General features: G+C 65.7%; 3 protein-coding genes across 9 annotated transcripts; 2 read left to right on the top strand and 1 right to left on the bottom strand.

Moving 5' to 3' along the window:
- Positions 1–584: 584 nt before the first annotated feature.
- MXRA8 (matrix remodeling associated 8) lies at positions 585–4,949 on the top strand. 2 transcript variants are annotated; one of them, XM_058719470.1, is made up of 10 exons: positions 586–708; positions 1,909–1,932; positions 2,021–2,326; positions 2,423–2,524; positions 2,605–3,075; positions 3,272–3,430; positions 3,589–3,628; positions 3,726–3,802; positions 3,916–3,996; positions 4,153–4,949. In XM_058719470.1, the coding sequence occupies exons 1-10, from the start codon at positions 660–662 to the stop codon at positions 4,176–4,178; spliced, it is 1,335 nt and encodes a 444-aa protein (XP_058575453.1). In that variant the 5' UTR covers positions 586–659; the 3' UTR covers positions 4,179–4,949. The 2 variants fall into 2 exon arrangements, with proteins under 2 accessions (XP_058575454.1, XP_058575453.1); XM_058719471.1 differs by lacking the exon at positions 3,916–3,996 and having other exon boundaries at positions 585–708.
- Positions 4,950–8,148: 3,199 nt separating this feature from the next.
- Positions 8,149–19,866, top strand: DVL1 (dishevelled segment polarity protein 1). 5 transcript variants are annotated; one of them, XM_058719469.1, is made up of 16 exons: positions 8,149–8,438; positions 13,094–13,163; positions 13,299–13,420; positions 13,658–13,761; positions 13,981–14,143; positions 14,750–14,843; positions 14,924–14,993; positions 15,141–15,280; positions 15,363–15,439; positions 15,518–15,585; positions 15,750–15,902; positions 16,600–16,731; positions 16,815–16,982; positions 17,061–17,267; positions 17,950–17,989; positions 18,519–18,653. In XM_058719469.1, the coding sequence occupies exons 1-15, from the start codon at positions 8,269–8,271 to the stop codon at positions 17,958–17,960; spliced, it is 1,749 nt and encodes a 582-aa protein (XP_058575452.1). In that variant the 5' UTR covers positions 8,149–8,268; the 3' UTR covers positions 17,961–17,989; positions 18,519–18,653. The 5 variants fall into 5 exon arrangements, with proteins under 5 accessions (XP_058575452.1, XP_058575448.1, XP_058575450.1 ...); XM_058719465.1 differs by lacking the exon at positions 17,950–17,989 and having other exon boundaries at positions 18,519–19,866; XM_058719467.1 differs by lacking the exon at positions 17,950–17,989 and having other exon boundaries at positions 8,150–8,438; positions 15,750–15,827; positions 18,519–19,866.
- TAS1R3 (taste 1 receptor member 3) lies at positions 19,418–24,788 on the bottom strand. Of its 2 annotated transcripts, XM_058719464.1 has the most exons (6): positions 23,797–24,788; positions 23,392–23,692; positions 22,506–23,285; positions 22,164–22,367; positions 21,881–22,001; positions 19,418–21,734 (listed from the first exon to the last, which is right to left on the bottom strand). In XM_058719464.1, exons 1-6 carry the CDS (start codon positions 23,997–23,999, stop codon positions 20,746–20,748), a joined length of 2,598 nt encoding a protein of 865 aa, XP_058575447.1. In that variant the 5' UTR covers positions 24,000–24,788; the 3' UTR covers positions 19,418–20,745. The 2 variants fall into 2 exon arrangements, with proteins under 2 accessions (XP_058575447.1, XP_058575446.1); XM_058719463.1 differs by lacking the exon at positions 23,797–24,788 and having other exon boundaries at positions 21,881–21,998; positions 23,392–23,754.
- Between the last annotated feature and the right edge of the window lie 436 nt (positions 24,789–25,224).

A 25,224-nucleotide genomic window follows, 5' to 3' on the forward strand; every position in this document is an offset into this window, starting at 1 on the left:
GTCCTGAAGCTCCTGGGCTGGTGTTCCTGTTCTCTTCCGTCCACGGGTGAATATGTGCAGCGCCCCCTCCCCCCAGGAGGCTAAGGGGAAGAGCTGTAGGTCTGGCAGCTGGGGCTCCTTGGGGGTCCCCAAGCCCCAGGATGCCTGGAACGCCACAGCAGGCACGGAGGGGACGGCCAGGCTGTCCACGTAGAGGAACCCCCTGGGCCAGGGTCCTCCTGCAGAGGTGGAAGGGAGGTGAAGCACGCCCCAGAACCCCAGCTCTGCAGCAGCCCCAGAAGGGCCTCTTATGTCACAGCCGCCCCCACAGCATTAGGGCCATGCCCTCAGCCCTCCTGCCCCTCTAAGGGCTGGGTTACTGCCCCCCCCCCCATCCTCCCAGGGCCTGAGCCATCCCCAGGCCGGATGGCTGCTCAGATTCCCCTCACCTTGTCGGACACAGTGACCATGCTCCTACCCCTCCCCACCAGGCCAGACCAGGATTCGGGGAAGACTAGGGGCCAGCTAGAGCCAGAGGGGGCGGTCTGCAGACTGTCGACCCGGCCCAGGGCTCCGTGATGTCATGGCGGGTACTAAGGAGGGGGAGGGGGCCGGGCTGTTTTTCTGGAGAGTTGGAGCAGAAGTGAGACAAAGCCAGGCAGGCGGGCCAGGCGGGCGCCATGGAGCTGCGGTCTCAAGTCCTGCTCTGGGAACTGTTGCTTCTGCAGAGTGAGTGCAGGGTGGGTGAGGGTCCGGAGTGGGAGCACAGGCGGGTCTTCGGGAGTTTCCATTCTGGGCAAAGCCTCCAGTCTGAGCTTGAGTGCAGAGGGGTGGGACACTCCCACCCTGCCGGGAAGGGGCTGGTCTGGGGGGCCTCGAGGGAGAAGCTCGCCAGGATAAGGGCCCCCCAGGACCCGGGAGGGTGTGAGGATTTATGTTGGATCTCCACCAGAACTTTCCCTCACACGGATTAGGGAGCCAGAGGCTGAGGTGGTGGGCGCCTCTCGCTGGGATCCCTCCTGCACCCCACTCTTCCAGGAAGCTCCTCAGGTCTGCACTTCTCCCAGTGGCCAGAAAAGGAGTAGGTTGGGGATTTAGGGGGCCTGGGAGTGGTGCGGCTCACAGGGTCTGTTCCAGACGCCCCCTGGCTCCCAGGCCCCCTGAGCCCGCCTCCTGGGCTGGCCTGCTGACCCGGCACATTCCTCCTGGTCCCGGGCGCTCAGCCCATCTCTGGAGCAGGAACTTGCTGGTGGGGTGCGGACGGTCCAGCCGCTCGTGCTTTGGACCTCTGCCCTTCGGAAAGGCTGAGGGGGCTCCGACCCTGAGAACTGGGTGCGGGGCAGGGCTCCCAGCTGTCTGAGAACCCTTGAGGGCTCGTGTGGCATGGCCCTCGGCAGGTGCACCTACCACGTGGGATATGAACGTGCAGGAGCCCCCTCCCCCCCCCAAACCAGCTTGGGTATCAGGCTTTGGTGCTCTGGGGGCCTTGCTGCAGTGATGGTGACAGTGGCCACCATTCCTGAGGGGGGCTGTTGGTCACACACACACACACACACACACACACACTCCAGAGCCGGCCCCACCGTCCAGCCCCAGAAGGGCAAGTGCTGTGCCACAGCCCAGGGAGGTGGCTGTGAGGACTGGGTGGGGGGGGGGCCGTGGGAGGGGTGCCTCCGTCATGCGGGGCTAAAGGAGACCTCCCTCCGCTCACTTGGCCTGGCCCTCCTGACTTTATCCCCACCTGTGAGGCAGGTGTTCATTAACACCCACCTGGCGGGGACTATAGAGGGACGCAGGGATCCAAGTGTGATGGCCCTGGGCCGGGTGGATGACGGTGTGTGTGTGTGTGTGTGTGTGTGTGTGTGTGTGTGTGTATAGAGGTTCAGGTTGCACTCCCCCTCCCCCAGTGTGACTCTCCTCTTCTTCTAGGCACCGCTGTGCTTCTGTCCTCAGGTTAGTGACCACCCCCTCCCTCGTGCCAGACCCACCCTATACCATCCCCTCGGATCCTTCCCTCCCCCTGACTCCTCCTCCCCACCAGTGCCCTCAGGGCCCGCGCCAGCCGCCAGCTCCGTGGTGTCCGAGTCCACCGTGAGCTGGGCGGCCGGCGCCCTGGCGGTGCTGCGCTGCCAGAGCCCGAGAATGGTGTGGACCCAGGACCGGCTGCACGACCGCCAGCGCGTGGTCCACTGGGACCTCAGCGGCGGCCCGGGCGGCGGCCCTGCCCGCCGGCTCGTAGACATGTACTCCGCGGGCGAGCAGCGCGTGTACGAGCCGCGCGACCGCGGCCGCCTCCTGCTGCCGCTCTCCGCCTTCCACGACGGCAATTTCTCGCTGCTCATCCGCGGTAAGGAGCCTGGGGCGCGCGGCGGGGGGTCGCAGGGGCCGCGGGGGCGCGGGCCGGCCGCGCACCCCACCGCTGGGTTTTCTCTCGGGTCCGCAGCGGTGGAGGAGGCCGACGAGGGGCTGTACACCTGCAACCTGCACCACCATTACTGCCACCTGTACGAGACCCTGGCCATACGCCTCCAGGTCACGGACAACCGTGAGTGCGCCCGCCCCCGCCCGCGCCCCCCGGCGGCCCCCTCCCCGCCCGCGCGCGCTGACCCGCACCTGCACCCCCAGCCCGGGCGGCCGGCGCGCACTGGGACGGCGAGAAGGAGGTGCTGGTGGTGGAGCGCGGCGCGCCCGCGCTGCTGACCTGCGTGAACCGGGCGCACGTGTGGACCGACCGGCACCTGGAGGAGGCGCAGCAGGTGGTGCACTGGGACCGGCAGCCGCCCGGGGTGCCGCACGACCGCGCCGACCGCCTGCTGGACCTGTACGCCTCGGGTGAGCGCCGCGCCTACGCGCCGCCCTTCCTGCGCGACCGCGTGGCGGTGGGGGCGGACGCCTTCGCGCGCGGCGACTTCTCGCTGCGCATCGAGCCGCTGGAGCCCGCCGACGAGGGCACCTACTCCTGCCACCTGCACCACCACTACTGCGGCCTGCACGAGCGCCGCATCTTCCACCTGACGGTCACCGAGCCGGTCGCTGAGCCGCCCCCGCGGGACTCGCCGGGCAACGGTTCCAGCCACAGCGGTGCCCCTGGCCCAGGTGCCGCGTGGCCCCTCCCCGCCCCAACCCCGGGCCCCGGGTGTCTGGCGAGGGGAGGGGAGCCCCCCCCCTCCCCCCCGCCCCACCGTGGGCCGCGGCCGGCTGTCCCTTCCCGGGACCCGGACCCGGACCCGGTGCACGCTCGGCGGGTCGTGCCGCGCGCTCCCTGACGCCTTCCCCGTACGGCCCCGTGCAGATCCCACGCTGGTGCGCGGCCGCAGCGTCATCAACGTCATCGTCCCCGAGGGCCGGGCCCACTTCTTCCAGCAGCTGGGCTACGTGCTGGCCACGCTGCTCCTCTTCATTCTGCTGTTCATCGCCGTCATCCTGGCCACCCGCCAGCGCCGCCGCGGAGGTGAGCTGGGGCTCTCCGGAGCAGGGGTGAGGCCAGAGCCAGCAAGCCTTTCCCGACCAGAAGCGGGATGTGGGGTGGGCGGGGATGGGAAGGCCCCTCAGGGCCTAGGGAGCTGGGGAGGGGGCGAGACGGCACCCAACTCGAGTCTCCCTCCCCAGGCTACGAATACTCGGACAAGAAGTCAGGGAAGCCAGAGGGGTGAGTGTCCCCTCCAGGCTCTCCTGGGGACCAGAACCCCCCCACCCCCCTCCACCCCCCCGCCTGCTCTAACCACCCACCACCCTCGCACCTCCAGGAAGGATGTGAACGTGGCAGACTTTGCCGTGGCCACAGGAGACCAGGCTCCTTACAGGAGTGAGGATATCCAACTAGGTGAGGGGGGCCCCAGAACCAAGACAGACCGTGGCTCCAGGCCTGGGCTAGGGGAAGCGCAGCCCCGCGGGGGGCGGGGCGAGGAGGCTCAGCCTGCTCTTTGCCTACACCAGATTACAAAAACAACATCCTGAAGGAGCGGGCTGAGCTGGCCCACAGCCCACTGCCCGCCAAGTACATTGACTTGGACAAAGGTGAGTGGCTAGGAGGGCGGGGCTGGTACCTCACCTCACCCACGCTCACTAGCCAACACCCCCCCACCCCCCCGGGGGGGGAGGGGCAGGAGTCCCTGGGCGGTCCTGCTGGATGTCTGCCTTGTGTTTACCCCACCTGTCCCCCTTGGCTTCCAGAGTTCAGGAAGGAGTACTGCAAATAAGGTGACCCTGGGCTCCTGGCTGGGCCAGTAGCCCTGCCGACTCCTGTCTTGGAGGATGACCTCCTGACCCTCATGTGGCTCACCCTACATCCTTCAGCGGCTGGTCCCGCTGTTCTGGAACTTGGCCTCGACTGGCACAGAGCAAGGCTGCCTCTGGACTCCTCTCCCAGGAGCTGTCCTAATCCCCACAAGCAGCAGGGGGCTCTCTGGGACTCTGCTCCATGCAGCAGCCCTCAGGTGCCTACTGGCTCCCACACCCACTGGTGGTCCTGCCCCCCCCCCCCTCCCCAGGCACAGCCCAGACCCCACTGATGTTCACCAACCCTTTGGGCTCTCCTGGCCTCTGGCGCTGTGGGCTGGGGCTCGGTGCTCAGATCAGCCTCAGGACTAGCACCCCCACCCCTCCTTCACCCCTTTTAGGGGGACCCTAAGGCTGGGATCTGAGGATTGCACACTCCAGGCCCCAGGCTAATTCCCCTCTGCTCTGTGTTGGGGTACTTGGGGCTGCGCAGGGGCCCCTTCTCTGCCTTCCGCCCAAATTGCCTTGACAGTCACCGGGCTCCGTGTGACTTTTGACCCTGACCCCACTCCCACAGCCCCTCCCTGGGCTGGAGTCTGGGGCTGGGACCTCCTTCGGCCTGTTTTGGCTGAGGACAGGGGAAGGGTAAAGATGGTTCTAGAGTGGCTTGTGTTGCCACTCCCAACACCCCACGTTTGCTCCTCCTAGGAAACTGCCATCATCACAATAAAGACCACATGATTTTTAGACTCGGCCCGGGTATGCATGCCTCTGTGGCTCCTGCTTTATGTCCCGGGGGCAGAGTCTGGGCTTTGGGAACCTCAAAATGCTTTCCTTCATCTGAAGCCCTGCCGTCACTGCCCATTTCTTTGAGTGGAAGGTCTGAGTCCAGGTACCCTGGGAAGAGCCACATCAAGGTCAATCCTATGGCACTATTCCTGGTCGGTCGTGAAGGAATTTCGGCTCTCTTCTGAGGGTTTATTTGGACACGGAGGAGGAGAGCCAGGATGCGCTCAGAGGACAGCCCTCTGAGAAAGCGGATGCCAAAATGGGATTCGATGTGTGAGGGTAAAGAGGGGGGAAGCAGGAGTGGGCACCAAAGGTAGGACACCTGTGAGGGGGAGGGGAGGGGGCTGCAGGAGGAAGAGGACTGTGTGTCTCCAAACATGCCCCCCTCCTCTAAAACCCTCCCAGGGCAGCAAGGGCTGGAAACCGGAGGTGGTGAGTCAGTAACATGCAGCTTAGGGCGCCTGGGTGGCTCAGTAGGTTAAGCATCTGACTTTGGCTCAGGTCATGATCTCATGGTTTGTGAGTTTGGGCCCCACCTCGGATGAGCACGAGCCCCGCTTCTCTCTGCCCCTTGTGGGATTCTCTCTCTCTCCTCACTCGCGCACGCACTCTCTCTTAAATAAAAATGTGCAGTTTATGACTGTCTACATCAGGGTGCACAAGCCACCCGCATGGAGTCCGCAGGTAACTTGGCATCTGAGCTCCCACTCTGGGGACGTGAAAACCCCAGGGCGACTTTGGGGAAGGCACGGTTTCAGTACACTCACACAAAGGAAGTCAAAAGATTTGTTACAGATCCTAGAACAGGGGTGCAGTGAGCAGGGGGAGGGCAGTTCTCTATCCCAGATCAGGAGAGAGCAGAAGAGAGACTGCAGGGTGCCATACGCCCCTTACTTATAACGTGGCTGGGGCAGGGGTCACTAATTTTTTGTAGGCTCAATTCTGAACGGCCAGTTTAAAAGGTACCTAGGGAAACACGAGGCAGGAGTTTGTGGTGGACACCTTAAGCTTGGGTTCTTAGCTAAATGTCTGGGCTCAGTGTGAGCAGGCTTGTCTTGCTGTAAATGCCTAGACAGCACCTCAGAATGGCTGTTTTCTCACCACACACCTGCAAGGGTCCCACAGTGGCAAAGGCAGGGGGCGAGGCTGGGCCAAGGGGCTGTGGCTTGCTTGATAATGGGCCTCCCTCTCAGCCTAGTGACCCCTAGTCCCACAGTAGCTGCACTGCTCTGACCACGGACTCACCCCTCCTTGCTGTGCGCCAGCCTGACCACATCAGAATCCACTCTGGTATTGTCTCTAGCCTCCAGCTACCAGTGTCCTATGACTTGGGCAGTCTGGTGAGAAAGAAAGGCTTGGGGGGGCCAAAGCGCAGATGGGGCATCAGACCCCCTGCATGTACGTGACCAGCAGTCATTTGTATCCGGCCTGCGGGATGCTGGGCCACTGGTGAGCTCTCGGGTGGGGACTGTCTTCCTCCTTCCCTAGAAACCCAGCAGAGAGCCATGGCAGACCCTTCATCCAAGGCCATACTGCGCAGTATCCTCAGATTACCTCTGGGGAAACGGAGCCCCAAGGGGAGAAAGCGCAGGCTTTGTTAAGTGGAGGTCAACCTCACAGATCCCTGCCTGCTCTCCCTGTCAGAGCTTAGGGGAATGGAGGTCAGCACCCTTGGCCCAGGCTGACCCAGGGGTGGTCCCCAGCCTGGGCTCAGGGACTTACCTTCTTCAGTCTGGCCCTGCCAGTCAGTGGTGGACTGATGGGCTTTCTCCTGTGCTGGTCCACCCTCCAAGGACAGCCATGACTAGGCAGATGGCAGAACCCAAGTTCCAGCCAGCTTCAGGGGGAGTGCTGGGGACACACCAGGAGGGGCATCCCCCTCAACATCACTCTTGGGTTCTGTCCTGGGGACTATCCTGTTCCTCACTCTGGCCAATGTGGGACTCCCTCTAGTGGCCTCAAGTTGTCCTCCTGGGACGGAGGCGGGGCGGGGGCGGGGATGGCGCGGGAGATCCTTTACCTCCAGTGGGAGCAGCGTGTGGTTGTACCCTCCACAACCCAAGAGGCACTGCTCTGAGTCTCCCGTGGTTCACAGAGGACCCCAGGCTGGTTGGATCCACAGATGCATGGGTGGGGATCGGGGGATCTCTTCACCTGCTACCAGAAGCACCTTGCCTGGGTACCTCTATGCACACGCGCGAGTGCACCGCTGCCCACGCTGACCTCCGCTGTTGCCGTCAGCAGCACATACACGTGTTCACGCGAGCACTCCCGCCTTCACGCCAGCACCTGCATGCACTTGGCCCGTGTTTCTCAGGGCCTCCGTGGGACCCGGCAGAGGGCGCGAGAGCCCGGAGTGGGCGCGGGGACGCAGAGACCGGGCTGTCTTCGGCTCACGGCCCGGCCCGAAGTATCCTCAGCTTCCCGTGGTGCCCGCCGATATGATTTTGAGCACCTGAGGGCCCTGGGAGACCTCGCGAGGGGGCGGAGGACCCGAACCCCGGCCCAGCCACACTTCTGTGTTCCGCAGTGGACCCAGGGAGCCCTGGCCAGGGGCTTGGCGTTGCCTGGGGCGGGGTCTCCTTTCTGACAGCTGGGTTGCACGTCGAGGGTCCCCAGCCGCCTCCCTCCGGGGGACGCCCCCCTGTCCGCTCACGGACCGAGACCCTAGGCCCAGCGTGGGGTGAGACTCGAGCACATTGTGGACGTCCCCTCGTGCCGGGCCAGGGACCCGTGGCCCACGACAGCCGCGAGGGCGGCGCGCCGGCGCTACCACCTCCGCCCCGCCACTGCCCACGCGCGTGCGCTCCGCCCTCCCGCCCTTCCGCGCGTGCGCAGCCCTGCCCCGCCCCGCGCCGCGGGCGGCCGGGTGACGTCAGGCCCCGCCCGCTCTCGGGCGCCCCCCGGCGGGCGCGCTCAGCCCGGGGCCGGCGGTCCCTTTAACTGCGCGGCCCGAGGGGGCGGCGGCGGCGGCGGCGGCGGCGGCGGCGGCGGCGGGGCGCACGGACGCGGCCGGGCCTCGCACGCCCTCCCTGCCTGCGTCCCCGGGCCGGGGCGGATGGGCGGCCGCGGGCCGCGGGGCAGCAGCCGGGGCGCGAGGAGAGCCGGGGCCGGCGGGGCGGGTGGGGCTGGGGCGGCCGGGCGGGGCGCCGGGGGCCTGGTAGCGGCCGGGCCCGGAGCGGGCGGGCGGGCAGGCGGGGCGCAGGCCGGCAGCGGCGAGGCGGCGGCGTCCGAGCCCCGGGCCGGGCCGGGAGCGCCGCGCGGGCCCCGCGCCGCCGCGCCATGGCGGAGACCAAGATCATCTATCACATGGATGAGGAGGAGACGCCGTACCTGGTCAAGCTGCCCGTGGCGCCCGAGCGCGTCACTCTGGCCGACTTCAAGAATGTGCTCAGCAACCGGCCCGTGCACGCTTACAAATTCTTCTTCAAGTCCATGGACCAGGACTTCGGGTCAGTGGGCCGTGGGGCCTGTGCGCCAGGACGGGTGTCCGCACCTGTCCGCACCGGGGCAGGGCCTTGGGGAATCTTGGGGCTGTGACTGGGGCAGTGCCTCTGCTCCCCGGGGTTGCCGTGAGTCCCGTCTGTGTGTGGCCTGAGCTGGGAACGAATGATTGTCCCTGACTGCCTGTCCAGGAGCCTGAGAGTGCTGGCCAGTGTGCGGGAGAGGGTCCTCGTTTTTGCCCCCACTCTGGACCTGGGCCTGTGTGCCTGAGTGTGTTTGACTTTCAGGTGGTCAAGGTCCGTGGCCCAGAGTGAGCTGACGTCCTACCTTGGCACTTGTCAGACTCAGGATCCCACTGCCCCCCCTCCGTGGAAGGCAGGTGCTTAGAGCTGGCCTGGAGGGCTTGTGATTCATGGGGCCCCGGGGTCACAGGAGTGGAGGGGGGGGGGGGAGAAGGAGAGGGGCAGTATCCCAGCTGCCCAGTAGGTCCCCTGTAGTTAGCATGGAGGAAATGAGGTACTCTGGGACAGACACAGATATGTCTGTTGGGGTCTGCAGAGGTTTCCAGAGGCTCAAGGCTCAAGTCCTCTCTCTGGACCCCTTCTCCAGGGTCCTGAGGATAGAGCAGAGATCAAGGGTTACTGGGGACGCTGGATTGTCACTCGACCTGCCCCTGCCTGAGTGTTACCGGTTGTTGGGTCTCTATCCCTGTTGAGCCACATAGTACTTGGGTTCCTGGGAGCAGCCTAGGCCATCTGCTGACTCCAGGCAGCCTCTGGGTCAGTGTCCCCATGTCCAGCCTTAGTGGTGGTTGTCTTGGCTGAGGGGACTTCCCGCTTGCACTGGGCTGGGCTTCTGGAACTGTGAGCAGGAGGCTGGCTGTCCACTTGAAGCTCTATCCGAGGCCTGACCTAGCACAGCCATGGGTAACCTGAGTCCCCAGCTCAGCAGTGCTGGGGGGTGGGGTACTCAGAGGCCTCACGGGCTAAGCAGGTGGGCCTGGCCGCCCTCAGGCAGCCTGTGTCCTTGTGTGCGACTGTGTCTCGGGACTTTGACATTGAGGCCATTTCCTGGATTCTCTGGTTTGCATAGATACTGGACAGCCCCAGGGCAGGTCACGCTGGGGCCATTCTGCAGTTCTCAGGGGGCCTGAGGTACATTTGGACAACTAGACTCTCTTGGGCACCACCACCACTGGCGAGAGGCAGAGAGTGAGGGTGTGTTCTTAACAGTCCTGGCTGGGCTGGGGCAGCGGCCCTACCATGCGAGGGGCAGCCTGGAATCAGGGGCTGTGAGGAACACCCTGGTGAGCCTCCTGCCCCAACCTTCCTTCCCACTGTGGACCAGAGCCTGAGTTCCCAGAGCCTCATGTTCCCGGCCACAGGTGGACACCTAGTAAGGGAAAGGGGAGTCTGAGCTGTGGCCATGGCCACCTGCTCTGGGCCGGGTCCCACTCCCATTTTTGGCCAGGTGGGTGGGGAGTCCTGAGCCCACATCCCACTTTTCCCATGCAGGTCACAGCCATTCTGACCCAACAGAGCTGGGGAAGGTCCCTGGGCCTATGGTGGGCTGGCCCAGAGGTGCCAAGCTTTGGCTTTGGTGAGCCATGGTGCAGGGAGGGGTCTGGGCCTAGCTTTTAGATGGTGAGGCACACGTTGAAGTGCCCTTGCCACCAGGGCTGCCTTGCTGATTCCAGGCCTGGCTGGGCTTTGGCACTTAGTTTGTCTGCCTGGCGGTGGCCCTGGCCTCTCCATCTCTGGGCCAGGAGCTCCGGTCGCTGGAGCCACCTGCCTGTGGGCCGTGTGAGGGCTGTGGGGCAGGGGGTGGGGGCTGGGCCTGACCCAGATTGCCTGGGTGAATGCCCACTCTGCCCTCCACAGCTGGTCCATCTGGGGTCAGTGCCTTAGTGGTGTCGGGAGAGTCCGGGTTGTAGAGGACCGGGGCCCCCTGGCCCTGGAGTCTGCAGAGCTGAGCTTGGGGGAGCTCTAGGATCAAGAGGTGGTGGGGGGGGGCAGGTCAAAGCAAGGTGGGAGCTAAGGATCCCTGACTCGTGGGTGCAGGAAGGGGACTCTTGGAGGTCTCCCCGGTTGTGTCTAGTTTGCTCTGCAGCCTCCCGCTCCATGGTGGGGAGGTCTGGTTGAGGGGACCCTGTGCCTCTGGGGACACATTTGTGGCTAGCCCACTGGGAAGGGCTGGCCTGTGGCATGCTGTGGCCTCTGGGAGCCCTGGGGGTTCCCCTGGGCCTGCGTCTGTGCCCGGTTCCAAGGGCCCCGGGGGTCCCCTTGGGCCTGTGTCTGTGCCCGGTTCCAAGGGCCCTGCTCTGCAAAGATTCCTTGCCAGGGCGAGTCTGCGGGGGCGGCAGGCGGGGCCGGACAGCCACAAGTTTGAGGTTAACTGGGATCTCGCCAGGAATTCTGAGGTTGGGGGCGTGATGCCAATGGGGGTGCCCCTGGATGGCCACCCCTGAGGGTCGGTGGAGACTCCTCCTGAGGCCTGCTCTTCCACCTGGTGAGGCCCGGCCCAGGAGGGAGCCCCAGAATTGCTTGGAGGCGTTTCCCCCAGCTCCACTGAGGCCTCTCCTACCCTTGTCTCTGCCCTGGAGCACCCAGAGATCGCGCTGGCCAGTGGTGGGCAGCATCGTGTATCCTGGGGAAAGCGCTCGCGCCCTTGTCCTGGGGGCTCTGGTGCCCCTTCCCCCAGCCCGGCTGTCTTGGCCTAGCTGGGTGGGGGACTGGGGTATCCCCCAGTGCCCCAGGCCTCAGGTGGAAGGCAGGATGCTCTGTCGTGCTGGTTGGAGGACAGGCTGGGGGGGCCAGGGAAGCAGGGACTCTGGGCCCTGGGGGTGGGGCGTCTGTACAGGGGTCGGGGACAACCCTGGCGGATTGGTCATCTCTAGGCCCTGGCCAGGTGAGCAGTAGAGACCTGGGGTGCTTCTGGGCCGTCTGCCCCTGGGGGAGCCAGGCAGGCCCTGTGGTGTGGGGGCTGGGGCACCCATCTGCCTGCTGGGGCGGGGGGGTGAGTCAGAAAGGGCGGGGGCTTGGGAATGGCAGGAAAGACTGGGCCACCTGGGCTGTGAGACAGGAATCAGGTCCCTCCCAAGTCTCTGTCGCTGCCCTCACTCAGAGACTGTGCTCTCCGCCTGCTGGGCTCCCAGGAGGGCTTGCTCCAGGGCTTTGTCTGCTGGCCGCGGCTGGCAGAGCCCCAGGTGTCCCTAGGCCACCTCGGGTCTTGCTGTGGTGACACCCTCTTACGTGGCCTCTGCTGAGTCCGGGGCTGGGTCACGGCCTCCCCTGGAAGCCCCACTCTGTGGGGTGTGGTGCAATCGTAAGTCGGGGCGGCAGATGTGGGGCCTTCTCCCATTGGGGTGTCCACCTAATCGTTGCATGTGTGGCCGACCCTGGCAGGGTGCCCCATCCCGCCCGGGCTGGCCTTGTGTCTTTTGTCTTCTGAGGCCTGGGGGGTGGGGGGTGGGCCTGGGCCTTGCTCCCTGAGGGGAGTGTGGGGTGCCAGCTCTGTGGGGACCTCCTGCCACCTGTTGCTGCCCAGGACTAGCAGAGTCCAGGTGTCCGGGCTCAGCAGGTCACAAGGCTGCCTCCTGCCTGTCTGGCTCCTCTTTCTCTGCTGGGCCCAAGTCCCGGGTGTGGAAATCTCTCTGTGTTGGGCAGGGTTGGGCTCCAGGGGGGTAGGGCGTAGGGGTGCCTCCTGCTGTAGGCCTGACCCTGCCTGCCCTCCTCCCTGGGGGTGCGTCTGGGCCGTAACCACTGCCTGCTCTGCCCCAACGCCCCTCCCCAGCTGCCCCTGTGATCTGTGCGGGCTGCTGTTCTCCTTGGCCCTCTGAATCTGAGACCTGACACCCCGCCCCCCCCGCAAACCTGTGTCTGACCCCAGCATCGTATGCTTCCCTCCCAGGGTCCTCTGTGTCCTGCCTGGGTACCTTCCCCGCCCCTAAACCCCCCTGACCAAGTGTGGCATTGAAACATAGGCCGGGGGCTGATTGCGGGGCATCGTGGCTGCTGGGGCTTGCCGGCCTCTGGGGCTGAGACTCCACGGTGGGCCCCAAAGCCTCGTGCCTGGCTGTGTTTCAGCCCTTGGGTTGGGCTGTTGCAGTGAGTCAGGGGGTCTGCTTCTGTCTCCTTGGCCAGTTAGATGGGTCAGGAGGGCTGTGGCCTGCCCTCCATGTGCGTGTACAGGCCTGTCTGCCAGCCATCTCTACCTGCCTGTGTCCGTGTGGTCTGACTGACTGTCCTCACATCTGTGTGGAGGCCTGCCGTGAACCAGGCCCCGTTCTGGGTTGGGGCTGGGGTTGGGGGAGGGGAGGTGGAGGGGAAAAGCCAGACAGAGGCCCACCCTCACGGATCCACACTGCGTGGGGCACACGACACAAAGCAAGATTAATACTTGCGTTATAGGGGGCTGCAGGAGATGACCCCCTGCTGGTAGAGGGTCGGGAGTTTGGACCTCTCTCTGACCCGGGCCCTGGGGGGGGTCCCCAGGAAGGGAACGTGTTAGGCAGCAGCATCCACAGACTGACATCTGGGCGTGGGGCTGTGCGCCCTGGGCCGGCACGCACCCTGGACAAGAGTGTGGGGAGGTGTTACCTCCGGAGTCCGCCGGTGTGAGCAGGCCCTGGTGCAGGTGGCCTCACGGCCGTGTCTGCCCACAGGGTGGTAAAGGAGGAGATCTCTGATGATAACGCCAAGCTGCCCTGCTTCAACGGCCGCGTGGTCTCCTGGGTGAGTCCGTGGGATGTTGGCAGAGGATGCTAGGCTACGGTGGGGGCTGGGCTTGGGTGAGCCCATGGCGGGGGTGGGGGTGGGAGGGGGGCCGCAGGCTGGGGGGCGTCCCTGAGCCATCGCTCTCCTCCACAGCTGGTCCTGGCTGAGGGCGCGCACTCGGACGCAGGGTCTCAGAGCACTGATGGCCATACAGACCTGCCCCCGCCTCTTGAGAGGACGGGCGGCATTGGGGATTCCCGGCCCCCTTCTTTCCAGTAAGGACTGTGGGCGGGGGGCTGAGGCTGGTGGTGCTGAGGGGCCTGCTGCCGGCCAGGCCTTTCGGGAGGAGGGGCAGCTGACCAGGGACCCACGGGCAGTAGAAACTGGTCAGCGGATGCGGGGCGGGCAGAGAGGCCCGATCTAGGTAGGTGGGCGGGTGGGAGAAGGGGCAAAGAGCTGGGAGGGCGTCCAAGGTCCAGCCTGCCCTGGCCCACCCCCTCTTGTGGGCACAGCCCCAATGTAGCCAGCAGCCGTGATTGCATGGACAACGACACTGGCACGGAGTCCATGGTCAGCCACCGGCGGGAGAGAGCCCGACGCCGGAACCGTGAAGAGGGTAACAAGGCCACACTGCGGACGCCCCTGGGCCCCTGTGGTGCACCCCATGTCCCTGCCTGCTCCCAGTTACTGCCCCCAACCAGGAGGGGACCCCGGGTGGAGGTCCTAGGCCCGTCTGCACAGGACCCCGGTGATCCCGCCCCCCAGCAGTCCCACAGTCACCTGGCCAGCTCCTAGTTCAGCTGGTGCTCGAGGCAACACGGGACCCCACGGCCAGCTCCCCTGCTGGCTTTCCCCGCAGCTGCCCGGACCAATGGGCACCCGAGGGGGGACCGGCGGCGAGAGCTGGGGCTGCCCGCCGACAGCGCGTCCACCGTGCTGAGCAGTGAGCTTGAGTCCAGTAGTTTCATCGACTCAGACGAGGATGACAACACAAGCCGGTGCGTGGGTGTGCATGCAGGTGTGCACGGGTGTGCTATAGGTGTACGCACACGGCGTGGTGTGTGGGGGCACGTGTGCGTAGGTGTGTAATGGGTGCGCACGTATGGGCATGGGCCTATGTGTGTGCATGGCCACATTCTACATGGGTGTGCAGGTGTATACTGCGGTGTGTGTGTGTGCGCGCGCGCGCGCGTGTGCATGGGTGTGTGTGACCCTGGATGTGTCCCTGATTGCACGGACATGTGTACGTGAATGGGCGTGTGTGTCGAGTGGGTGTGTTACAGGTGTACGTGCACGAATGTGCTGGCTCAGTGTCTGTGTCTCCGTTTGTCCTGAGAGAAGCGCTCCGTGCAGGTGTGGGGTGTGTACGTGTCGTGTGTGTAGGGGCGTGCACAACCAGAAGCTGAGCCTTCTCCTGAGCCAACTGTACCTCAGCCCCATGTCTCCCACGGTCGGCCTGGTTGGGGCCGGGGGGCGGGGGGGACAAGACCCAACGCCCATCACCTCCACTCCCTGCCCTGTGTGTGTTGGGGGGCGCCCTGTTCTCCCCAGCTGCCGCAGCCCTGCAGCCTGTGGCCTGGCCCCTAACCTTCATGCCCCCCCAGACTGAGCAGCTCCACGGAGCAGAGCACCTCCTCCCGGCTCATCCGGAAGCACAAGCGCCGGCGGCGGAAGCAGCGCCTGCGGCAGACGGACCGTGTAGGTGGCAGCCAGGCGCTGGGTGGGGTCTGCCCTTCGGAAGCCCCCACCTGCACCCCCTCACTCGTGCCCCTCCACAGGCCTCTTCCTTTAGCAGCATCACGGACTCTACTATGTCCCTGAACATCATCACCGTCACGCTCAACATGGGTGAGGGCTCCGTGGGGCCTCCCCAGTGGGGTGCGGGGTGCCTGGGTGGGCCGGGCCCCCTCAGCAGACCGTGGGGCTTCCCCAGTGGGGTGCGGGGCGCCTGGCTGGGCCGGGCCCCCTCAGCAGACACACCCCTCGCCCCCGCAGAGAGGCACCACTTCCTGGGCATCAGTATCGTGGGGCAGAGCAACGACCGGGGAGACGGCGGCATCTATATCGGCTCCATCATGAAGGGCGGGGCCGTGGCTGCCGACGGCCGCATTGAGCCCGGGGACATGCTGTTGCAGGTGCGGGGCTGCGGGAGCTGCTGGGGGGCTGAGAGGCCGGCACCCCCAGCCCACCGCGCTGAACCCCTCCCTGCCCCCCCAGGTGAATGACATCAATTTCGAGAGCATGAGCAACGATGACGCTGTGCGGGTGCTGCGGGAGATCGTGTCCCAGACGGGGTGAGGCGTGGGGTGGGCAGGTGGCGTGTTGGGGGGCCCGCACGGGGCGTTCCCCGTGTGACCTGCCCCACCCCACAGGCCCATCAGCCTCACGGTGGCCAAGTGCTGGGACCCAACCCCCCGGAGCTACTTCACCATCCCGAGGGGTAAGTGACCCCTCAGGGCTGACAGGGGAGGGGGATGAGGGCGCTCGCCCAGCCTGAAGGTCCTTTCCTCTGTGCCCCCGTGCTCCATTGTGTGTCCTACCATCCGTCCGTCCGTTTGTCCATCTGTCCGTTACCACACGCATTACCACACGGCGGCCGCCCAGCTGACCCGGTTCGGCCCATCGACCCTGCCGCCTGGCTGTCCCACACGGCGGCGCTGACCGGAGCCCTGCCCCGCTACGGTACGAGCCCCTGCTCCAGCGCCGTCACGCGCACCAGCTCCTCCTCACTAACCAGCTCTGTGCCCGGCGCTCCGCGTAAGTGGCAGCTCGGGAGAGCAGGGACCTGAGGCACCCGGGTGGGGGACCCGTCCTAAGTGCCCACCCAGCACAGTCAGGCGCAGGGCACACGTACGGATGGACACTGCCGACACGTGTGTCTGACCCGTGTGTGCCCTCGTGCGCACCCTCCTTCCGGTTTGCTGCCTGTGTGGTGGGTGGAAAGGTGCCCAGAGGACCAGGACAGCCCTGTGGTCCCTGCCCAGGGCTCTGTCTCGGCGGGGACCGGGGCAGTGGCCTGTCCCCCATGTGTGTGACCCCCGCCTGCTTTCTTGCAGCTAACACGACTAACAGCCCTGAGCTAGCGGAGGAGTGGCGGGAGGGGGGTGGTGGTGGGGAGAGGCCTGATCTCTCCTCTTGGGGGTCTGGCCTGCAGCGGGGGTGTGGCTCCACCTTGGTTTGGGCCCAAGATCCTGATGAAGCATCTGCAGGGGTAGGAGACAAGAGATTCAATCTCCCCAGCCCACGCCTGCTCCCCGCCCCTGGGAGGGCCCATCCTGTGGTGGGCGTGGGCCCCACAGTCACGAGACAGCCTTGCCATCTGGGCTCTGTGACCAGAGACCCTACGCGGAGCCCGGTCTCTGAGACGGGTGCAGCAGCAGGGCCCGGGGTCCGCCCCAAGCCCTCCCCCCTGCCCTCAGCTGCTCAGGGCTGAAGAGGGGCCTCTGCCTTGCAGAGCTGGAGGAGGCGCCGCTGACGGTGAAGAGTGACATGGGTGCCGTGGTGCGTGTCATGAAGCTGCCGGACTCGGGCCTGGAGATCCGAGACCGCATGTGGCTCAAGATCACCATCGCCAATGCCGTCATCGGTGAGGGGTCCCCGCTGGGCTGGCTCCGGGTGGGCAGGGTCAGCGCCCCCAGGCTCCGTGCCCTGACACGTGCCGCGGGCCAGGGGCGGACGTGGTGGACTGGCTGTACACGCACGTGGAGGGCTTCAAGGAACGGCGCGAGGCCCGCAAGTACGCCAGCAGCATGCTGAAGCGTGGCTTCCTGCGGCACACGGTGAACAAGATCACCTTCTCTGAGCAGTGCTACTACGTCTTCGGGGACCTGTGCAGCAGTGAGTGAGGGGCTGCGGGGCAGGGGGTCCCCAGAGGGCCTGCCCACCCCGCCCTCAGCCACCCTCCCTTCCTGCCAGATCTCGCAGCCCTGAACCTCAACAGTGGTTCCAGTGGGGCCTCGGATCAGGACACGCTGGCCCCGCTGCCCCATCCGGCCGCCCCCTGGCCCCTGGGTCAGGGCTACCCCTACCAGTACCCGGGCCCCCCGCCCTGCTTCCCACCCGCATACCAGGACCCTGGCTTCAGCTACGGCAGCGGCAGTGCTGGGAGTCAGCAGAGTGAAGGTGAGAGCCTGCCGGGCGCCTGACTCCCTGCTGTCCCCGCCGCCTGGCTCTGCCCTATGTGCCCGCCACCCCCCCCACTCCCCCCCCCCCCCCCCCCCGCCCTGTGTGCTCCTGCCTGCTCTGTGTTGAGGCCCTGGGCATGCTCCTTCTGGAAGGGGTGAGTGGCTGAGGGGGACGGGGCGAACCCTGCAGACTTCGGTGGTTGTGTGTGTGCGGGAGGGGCTGGTGGTCCAGGTGTGGCAGAAGCAAAAGGCCGGGAGATGACGCGGAAAAGGGCGGTGGAGGGGCCCTGGGACACAGTGGAGGACAGACCTCCCCCACCCTCGCCGCGGCGCCTGCAGCCCAGCAGGGAGCCAGAGGGGACACTTTCACAGACAACTGCGCATCCACTCTGGGATGTGTGGAGAGCTGAGGAGGGGCTTGTTGGAGGAGTGGCCTGAGGCTGTCTGTGTCGCTGAGACCAGGAGAGAGAGGTCAGGCAGCCAGCCCAGTAGACCCAGAAAGGGGTGGGAGAGAGAGGAGAGCAAGTCAGAGGGCAGTGGTGCCCAAGGGGAAGCTGTGTTGGGTGCCTGTGGACCCTGGATAGGCCCAGCTGGTGGCGGCATGCCCCTGTGGGCGGGAAGGGTGACCAGGCTGGGCCTGCTGTGTGACTCATGCTATCCCTTGCTTTGTGCTGAGCAAGCCTTAGACTGAAGGACTAGCGGAGTGGACCCTCCGGGCCGGTAAGCCAGGGTCCTGCCCGGCGTCCCTCTCGGCATGTTCCCAGCCAGCTGGCCTTCTCAGGCTCCCCGCTCTTCCTGGGAGCCCAGGACGGGGGCTGAGCTGAGTAGCTGGCCAGGGCCTTGGGGCTGGACGGAAGGCGGGTCTTTGTGTGGGGGGGGCCCAGGATGGCCGATGGGAGCACCAGGCACACAGGGCCTCACTGGTGCCTCAGGTCCTCAGCTGCAAGGTCAGGCATTGGGGTGAGAGGAGGCACTGTGCTGGCCCCGGAGTGTCCCTGCCTGCCGCCGCTCGCCCTGCGCCCCCCCCTACCCCCACTGCCCCCCCCCCCCCCGCCCCGTGCTGCTGCAGCTGCTCTGACTTCTCTGAGTGGGGTCGGCCCTGCCCTCCTGTCTGCATGGCTGCCCCCCTCCCACCCACCCTGCTTGAGACCACCAGGCTCTGCCCCTGGTTGCCCTGGCAACGCCCGGTTGTCCTGGGAGTGGCACGGCCTCACGCCATCTCGTTCCTCCCTCCACTCCTTGACTCCAGGAAGCAAAAGCAGTGGGTCCACCCGGAGCGCCGGCGGCAGCAGCCGGCGGGCACTGGGCCGCGAGAAGGAGCGCCGGGCGGCTGGAGCCGGAGGCAGTGGCAGCGAGTCAGACCATGCAGCACCGAGTGGGGTCGCTGGCAGCGGCTGGAGGGAGCGTCCGGCTAGTCAGCTCAGCCGGGGCAGCAGCCCACACAGTCAGGCCTCGGCTGCCGCCCCGGGGCTCCCCCCACTGTACCCCCTGACAAAGGCATACTCGGCGGTGGGGGGGCCGCCTGGGGGGCCGCCCGTCCGGGAGCTGGCTGCTGTTCCTCCAGAGCTGACGGGCAGCCGCCAGTCCTTCCAGAAGGCCATGGGAAACCCCTGTGAATTTTTTGTTGACATCATGTGACCGAGGAGAGAGTGCCTTCAGCTGGGCCCCACGGTAGGGGAGCTGGTGGTCCTGGCCGTTCCTGCACGGGCACTGCCCCTGGAGCTTGTGTGGGCTTGCCTTATTGGTGGCTGTCCTGCCTCAAGCCAGCCTGTGCTCTGGGGCACACAAGGGGCCATGTCTTGGGGCCCAGGCCTGGACAGAGAGTGGGAGCAGGCTGGGGGGATGGGCGGAGGGCAGCCCAGACCACCACGATCTGGACTCGGTGGCCTGCACGTTGCTGTTCAGAGCGCCTTGTGTCCACGCAGACCCTGGTGAGGGTCCTCCACCTCCCGGTGCCCTTGGAGTGCCTCTGGGACTCCCACTTGCCCACAGAGCCATGCACAGGGCTTCAGACTAAGCTGAGAAGTAGCTGCTGGCCCTGGGCCCCCTGTTTGCCCGGGACACAGGCCCCACCACTCTCTCCTGGGCTGGGTCGGACCCCTCAAAGGTGGAATCAGAGCCCCCAGGCTCTTCTGTGGATGCCCAGGATAGGGATCTAATTTATTTATTTATTGTCTGGCCTGTGTGCCCTGGGGAAGGTGGTGGCCAGGTCAGCTGCCCCCCTGCCCCCGGGACTCAGACTGAATGCAGGGACACAGGTTGTGTCTGAAAGTGGGAGGGTTGGTGAGGGAGAGACAGGAGAGGCATGTGTTTGAGCTAGCAGTGGTGGGGATGTGACCCTGAGGGGCAGAGGGCACAGATGCACGCAGCTGCTGCAGGGGCAGGGTCTGGGGGAGAGGGGGTAGGCAGCCCACCCTTCCTTGCTGTCCTCAGGTGACTGCCCACCCACTCACGCCGCTTCCTTCCTGGCGTTTCTGGCCTGCACACATCTGCGCTGTAGATACCGTATCAAGTCAGAGTGTCCGTCCAGATAGTTAATAGAGCTGCTTCTGTGTAAATGCTATTTTAAAGACTAAAAAGCATTTAATTTTATGGGACTGACGTGTGGATTGTCTCTTCTCTCCTGCCGGGGTACCTTAGAAGACTCGTCCAGCCTCCCCAGGGCCTGGCTAAGAGCTGACCCAGGACTGGCCAGGTGCTGCGCTCTGGGTTCCCGGTCAGCCACAAGGCTCTGTCCCCGGTGCTGGCTGCCAGCAGAGTCCCGGTGGCTGGTGTTCTGTCCGTGGTGCTGCCTCCCGGCTCCAGGGGTCTTCGTCGTGGGTGCTGGCCTTGGTGCTGAGTCCCACCACCACCCTGCCGGGGCTCTGTCCACGGTGCTGGTGGCGGCTGACCCCATTTTACCCGCTTGGGTTGGGCCAGGGAGGGGAAGAGTTTGGGTGTCTCCCTCCCCCACTAAATGGGCTTCTGCCCTGCTCACTATTCCTGCACCACTCTGGGAACCACGGTCTGTCACATGCCTCTGCGGAGGAGTCAGCACAGCTGACCACCACCCACCAACCTCCCACCCCTGTGATGCTTGGGGTGCTGGCTGGGGTCTCCAGGGTGGGCCTGGCCAGGCAAGTGATGCCCAGCTTGGCCTTCAGGTGGTCTGGCCAGGGGCCTTCCTGAGCCCTTGGCCTGAGCTAAGGAGCCCCGAGGAAACTTTTGTTGGCTTTATTCTGGAACAGTAGGGCTGGATCACCTGGGTAGGCCCTGGCCAGGACTTGGCTGGGACAGGGGCAGAGTCTCTCTGGGGCCCCAGGTGGGTGCTGAGGACCTTCCTGAGTGCTGCAGGCCCAAGGATCATTGTGGCATCCGGGTCAGCAGTCAGCCTGCTGTCAAGATCTAGAACTGGGGGCGGTCTCAGCAGTTGAGGTACTGTCTGGGTTGCTTCATAAGAACTCAGTTTGGGGGCATCTCAACTAAGTCTAGTAGGCTCACTGCGGTGAGGTCACTGGATCAGGTGTCACTTGTTTTTGCCCCGATTCTCCCCTCCCCTGCCCCCAGCTGCTGCCCTGTGCTCTGGCATTGTCTTCCAGGAAGAACTCAGGGGTGTTGAGCTCCGGCCGCTGCAGCAGCAGATAGCACTTGGGCAGGTGGAAGGTGGCTAGGATACCCAGGGCACAGAGGAGGATGGCGCCCATCTGCACGGCAGGCTGGTAGGCCACGTGCACATTGGCAAAGAGGGGCACAAAGGAGATCCAGGTGATGAAGTAGGCCAGCATGGCAAAGGTGAGGCCGTGGGCACCATTGTAGCGGCCTGGCCGGCTCTGCACCAGGAAAGTGCCCAGGAAGCAGAGGAAGGCCAGCATGGCGTTAGTGGCATGCACCAGGCCGAAGCTGATCCAGGAGTGCACGTGGCAGTGCACCAGCGCCTCTGTGGGCAGCACCCGCCAGTCCGTCACCACCTCTGGCGGGAAGGCTACCAGGTGCCAGGCACACAATGCGGCTTCTGCCAGCATAGCAAGCAGCACCACCAGCCAGGCCCAGGGCCCCCGCAGGCGGCCACGCATCTTCTCAGCCCAGCTTGGTGGCAGCTCCGACCCCACAAATATCTCGGCCGCTTGCAGGAAAAGTGTGCTCAGGCAGCCAGTGAGTGGGAGGTGGAACAGTGGCTGCTGGGCCAGGCAGCTGGCAGGGCCCGGCTGGCCAGGGAACAGGAGGACACTGAGGCAGACCAGGCCCAGGCAGGCCAGGCCAAAGCAGGCCCGTGGCCCACCTGAGGCCTGAACCAGCGGGCTGTCCGAGTGCCAGAGGAAGAGCCCCAGGGCCGCCAGCGCCAGGCCCAGCACCAGAGCCAGCAGCGTGAGCAGTAGCAGCACAGCTGGCTCCCCCCATGCCAGGAACATGGGCTTGCGGGGGAAGCAGCGTGTGCTCCGGTCTGGGGACCACTGGTCCTGGTCACACTGGGTGCAGAGGAGGTCATCTGTGGTGTGGGAGGAGAGAGGGGGCACTGGGGGGACGGGCTCTGCCACCACACTCCCACCTGCTGTGGCCTCAGAGTTGGACTTGGAGCCAGGACGTGAGACCGTGTGGGTCCCCGCCCCTGCTCAGCCTCAGGGAGGTGCTCACCTGGGTTGCGCTGATAACTGCCCGCCTTGCAGTCCACGCAGTCGTAACAGCAAGAGTGGAAGCCCTTCACGCGGCGCACCTGGCCCTCCTTGCACTGCCGGGAGCACTGGGACACGGGCTGCTGGCATAGGGCCTCGGGGCTCGGGCTGTGCTCAGCTTGGTGCACCCCCCCCCCGCCAGGACCTGCGGACGGTCCCCCACTGCGCCCCAGGCAGGGCCAGAGCTCTCTCCCGGCTGAGGGGAAAGCTGCCGTGCAGCTGGGGACCGGCCACCCAGTGCTCACCTGCTTCCCCGGCGTGTGCCAGCACATCTGAGAGCGCCAGAGCTCCAGGCGGCCCTTGAAGGTGCCTACGGTGCGCAGCTTGGGCGTCGGGTCCTGCCACACCCACAGTTTCAGGTCGTAATCAACATTCACGTTCCCGCTGGCGTCGAACTGCAGTGCCAGGCCGCGAGCACGGAAGCTCACGTTGTACATGTTCTCTAGGAGCTGACGGGTGCGTTGGAGCAGGTGGGTGGGGCCGGGCCGGGCCGGGCCGGCCGGCCGGAGCTGCCGGAGCTGCCGCCAGCCCAGATTCCCCACTGAAATTCCCCCGCTCTCGGGAGGGTGGGGGCTCCTCGGCCTTACCTGCCAGGGCCGCACAGGCTCCCGCCTGGGGCAGCCCGAGGCATTGCAGCGCAGTGTGTTGTGAAGGGCCTGGGCCACGCCATACACAGCCGCGTAGGCAGCGAAGGTCCGGTGGTGCAGCAGCCCCGCAGACAGGTTCTCTAGCGTGACGTGGTCACATTGGGGGCAGCGTGGCCCCACCACGTGCTCCTCCAGGCCTGGCTGTTCAGCGTCCAGCGAGGCGCAGAAGGCAGGGTCAGCGGCCAGGGCCAGGCGGGTCCGCACGTAGGATGGGAACTCCGGCATCGGGGCGCCCTGCTGCAGGAAGCCCAGCACGGTGCCCACCCCAGGCATGCCGGGCAGCGTCATGACCAGGTCTGAGGTCAGCCAGGCCTCACTGGCCACCCACACCTTGGGTGAGAGCTTGCAGCGGATGCTGTAGCTGAAGAGGGTGCGGGCCGCGTGGGCGGAGGAGAACAGCACCACCACCTGCACGCTGCTCTGGTTCACCTGGCGCAGCAGGCCCCGTAGGGCGCCCAGCCGCAGGCTGCCTGGTGGCGGTGGCACCAGGCCCTCGTGCGCGATGCAGATGCCCCTGGCGTTGGCCAGGCCGGAGAAGAGGCTCAGGCCCTGCCGGCCATACTCGTCGTCACTACCCACCGCCGCCACCCAGTTCCATCCGAGCTCCTGCAGCAGCTCCGCCATGGCCGCCACCTGCACTTGGTCGCTGGGCACCGTGCGGAAGAAGGACGGGAAGATCTCCCGGTTGCTCAGCCGGTCGGTGCTGGCGCCGTAGCTGACCTGCAGTGGCCGGGACGCACCTCCTGATGTGGGGGCCCCGGTGGGCAGGGCCAGTGGGGGCGGGTGGCACCGGGAGAGGTGGGGGTGGGGTGGGTGGGGGGCGCACCTGAGGCACAAGGAAGAAGCTGAAGAACTTGCCGGTGACGAGGGCGAGCTCGGATGAGTGGGGCCCGATGACGGCCAGCACGCGGGGCTGGTACCGTGTGTAATTGCAGTAGGCGGCAATGTTGCGGCTGCCTGCTTTGGCCATGAACATGAGGCTGGGCTTCATGGCCACCGTGGGCTCTGAACACGTGTCAAAGAGGTCATAGCCCAGGTGCAGCCCGGGCAGCAGGGCAGACCCGTTGTTGATCTCCTCCACCGCCATCTTCACGGCCAGTGCCGAGAGCAGGCCCAGAGACGAGAACCTGGGGCCACACAGGGCTGCGGGTGGCTGACACCTCATCCCCACTCAGGAGCACCCCCAACCCGAGCCACTCCCAGCCTCGCTCCCCACCCCCTGCATTCCTACCTGGTGCACACGGTAGCATTGGGCTGCAGCCTGTCGCCAAGACCTGTATCCTCGGCAGAGCCCAGCGGGAAGAGCCCACCCAGCACATAGTCCCCCTGCATCCTGAGCTGCTGTGACAAGCACAACGTTGCGCCCTCCCCATGGTCCAAGAGAGCCGTGAGGCCCAGGAGAGCCGTGAGGCCCAGGAGTTCGAGGCCGGGCATGGCAGGGATGGCAAATGAGAGAACAGGGTGGGGGCCCCGGATATGATGAAGTGGGGTAGGGCGTGTGCAGGGAATTTGCTTAGCAAAGTCCTCGCCTGTCTGCACCTGCTGAGCCCGGGGGGCCCCTGGAGACACCCTCGATTCCCCGCCCAGTAGGTTTGCAACTCTCTGGACTCTTTGATCCTGATGTCACAACCAGGCTCTCTGGCTGAGCAACCACGGACCATGATCTTGTTACCTGCCTGTGCCCAAACCGCTCTGCACCCACTCCGTTCCTGGAAGGGAGGGAGAACACTCAGGATGTCTCTGGGAGAGGGTCCTGGGGTCTCCAGCTGGCTGTAGGAGGTGCCAGTGCCCCGAGGAGTAGGTACAGAAACATCTGTCTCCAGCCCTGGAGAGGGCTGTTAGCAGCCAGGGGTGGGGAACTCCATCTACAGCCTCAGGGGACAGACCAGCCCGCCAGCTTGGTCTCCACCCTGTGGCTGGGGTGGGGAGGGCCCCAAGGTGGGAACAGTGCAACTGGAAGGTCTGGGCTGTTGCTCTGCTAAGTGTCTGAGGCCTGGAAACTTTGGGGACCCCGAGCCTGGCTGTGCCCACACCGAGCCTAGGCTCTTGACACAGCAGGTGCCTCCCTCTGGGGACAAAGGTCACAGCTGGGCCTGCAGGACAGTGCATGCAAATGAGGGAGGAAAGGCCATCACCCAATGGGCCTCTGGAGCTGGGTCAGCACCAGGTGTGTGCAGGGGAGCCTCAGTGGATTGCCAGCATTCCTACTTAGCCTCTGGGCGCCTGGGGGGCACCCAGAAGAACTGGGGGAGGCTGCAGACGCCCCCGGAGTGGAGTGGGAGAGCTGCAGGTGGACCCCACCCTGGCTGGGGCCTGGCAGATGTTTACAGGAGGTGGTCTGGCATCTGGTCTTTGCTGCCTGTGGGGAGGGGCCCCCGCTGCATGGTGCTCTCGGGACGTGCACGCATGTGCAGAACACACGCTTGATGCACTGTACCTGCACACACCACACACACAAACGCAGGACACGTATGCAGTGTGTGGCACCTGAACGTTTGCACGCGCATGTGTGCACATACGTGCAGCGCCGGCTCTCTGGTCCTCGTGGACCGCAGGCCGTCCTCGCAGGCTCTGGCACCACACGGTGCTGCGGTCCCTACTGGGTCTAGGGTAGTGCTGGACAGGGTGAAGCAGCAGACCCGCAGGTGGCGGAGGTGGC

Source organism: Neofelis nebulosa, chromosome 2 (assembly GCF_028018385.1).
Source record: "Neofelis nebulosa isolate mNeoNeb1 chromosome 2, mNeoNeb1.pri, whole genome shotgun sequence".
Taxonomy (NCBI): Eukaryota; Metazoa; Chordata; class Mammalia; order Carnivora; family Felidae; genus Neofelis; species Neofelis nebulosa.

What these genes read in the sequence shown, in the direction of transcription:
- TAS1R3 (XM_058719464.1), bottom strand. Translation starts at nt 23,999, where the DNA reads ATGCCCGGCCTCGAACTCCTGGGCCTCACGGCTCTCCTGGGCCTCACG. An exon ending in AATGCTACCGTGTGCACCAG is followed by an intron (nt 23,693 to 23,796) that starts GTAGGAATGCAG and finishes GTGTGGCCCCAG; the next exon opens with GTTCTCGTCTCTGGGCCTGC. An exon ending in GCTTCTTCCTTGTGCCTCAG is followed by an intron (nt 23,286 to 23,391) that starts GTGCGCCCCCCA and finishes CGGCCACTGCAG; the next exon opens with GTCAGCTACGGCGCCAGCAC.
- MXRA8 (XM_058719470.1), top strand. Translation starts at nt 660, where the DNA reads ATGGAGCTGCGGTCTCAAGTCCTGCTCTGGGAACTGTTGCTTCTGCAG. An exon ending in GGAACTGTTGCTTCTGCAGA is followed by an intron (nt 709 to 1,908) that starts GTGAGTGCAGGG and finishes CTCTTCTTCTAG; the next exon opens with GCACCGCTGTGCTTCTGTCC. An exon ending in TTTCTCGCTGCTCATCCGCG is followed by an intron (nt 2,327 to 2,422) that starts GTAAGGAGCCTG and finishes TCGGGTCCGCAG; the next exon opens with CGGTGGAGGAGGCCGACGAG.
- DVL1 (XM_058719465.1), top strand. Translation starts at nt 8,269, where the DNA reads ATGGCGGAGACCAAGATCATCTATCACATGGATGAGGAGGAGACGCCG. An exon ending in GCCTGCGGCAGACGGACCGT is followed by an intron (nt 14,844 to 14,923) that starts GTAGGTGGCAGC and finishes GCCCCTCCACAG; the next exon opens with GCCTCTTCCTTTAGCAGCAT. An exon ending in CACCGTCACGCTCAACATGG is followed by an intron (nt 14,994 to 15,140) that starts GTGAGGGCTCCG and finishes TCGCCCCCGCAG; the next exon opens with AGAGGCACCACTTCCTGGGC.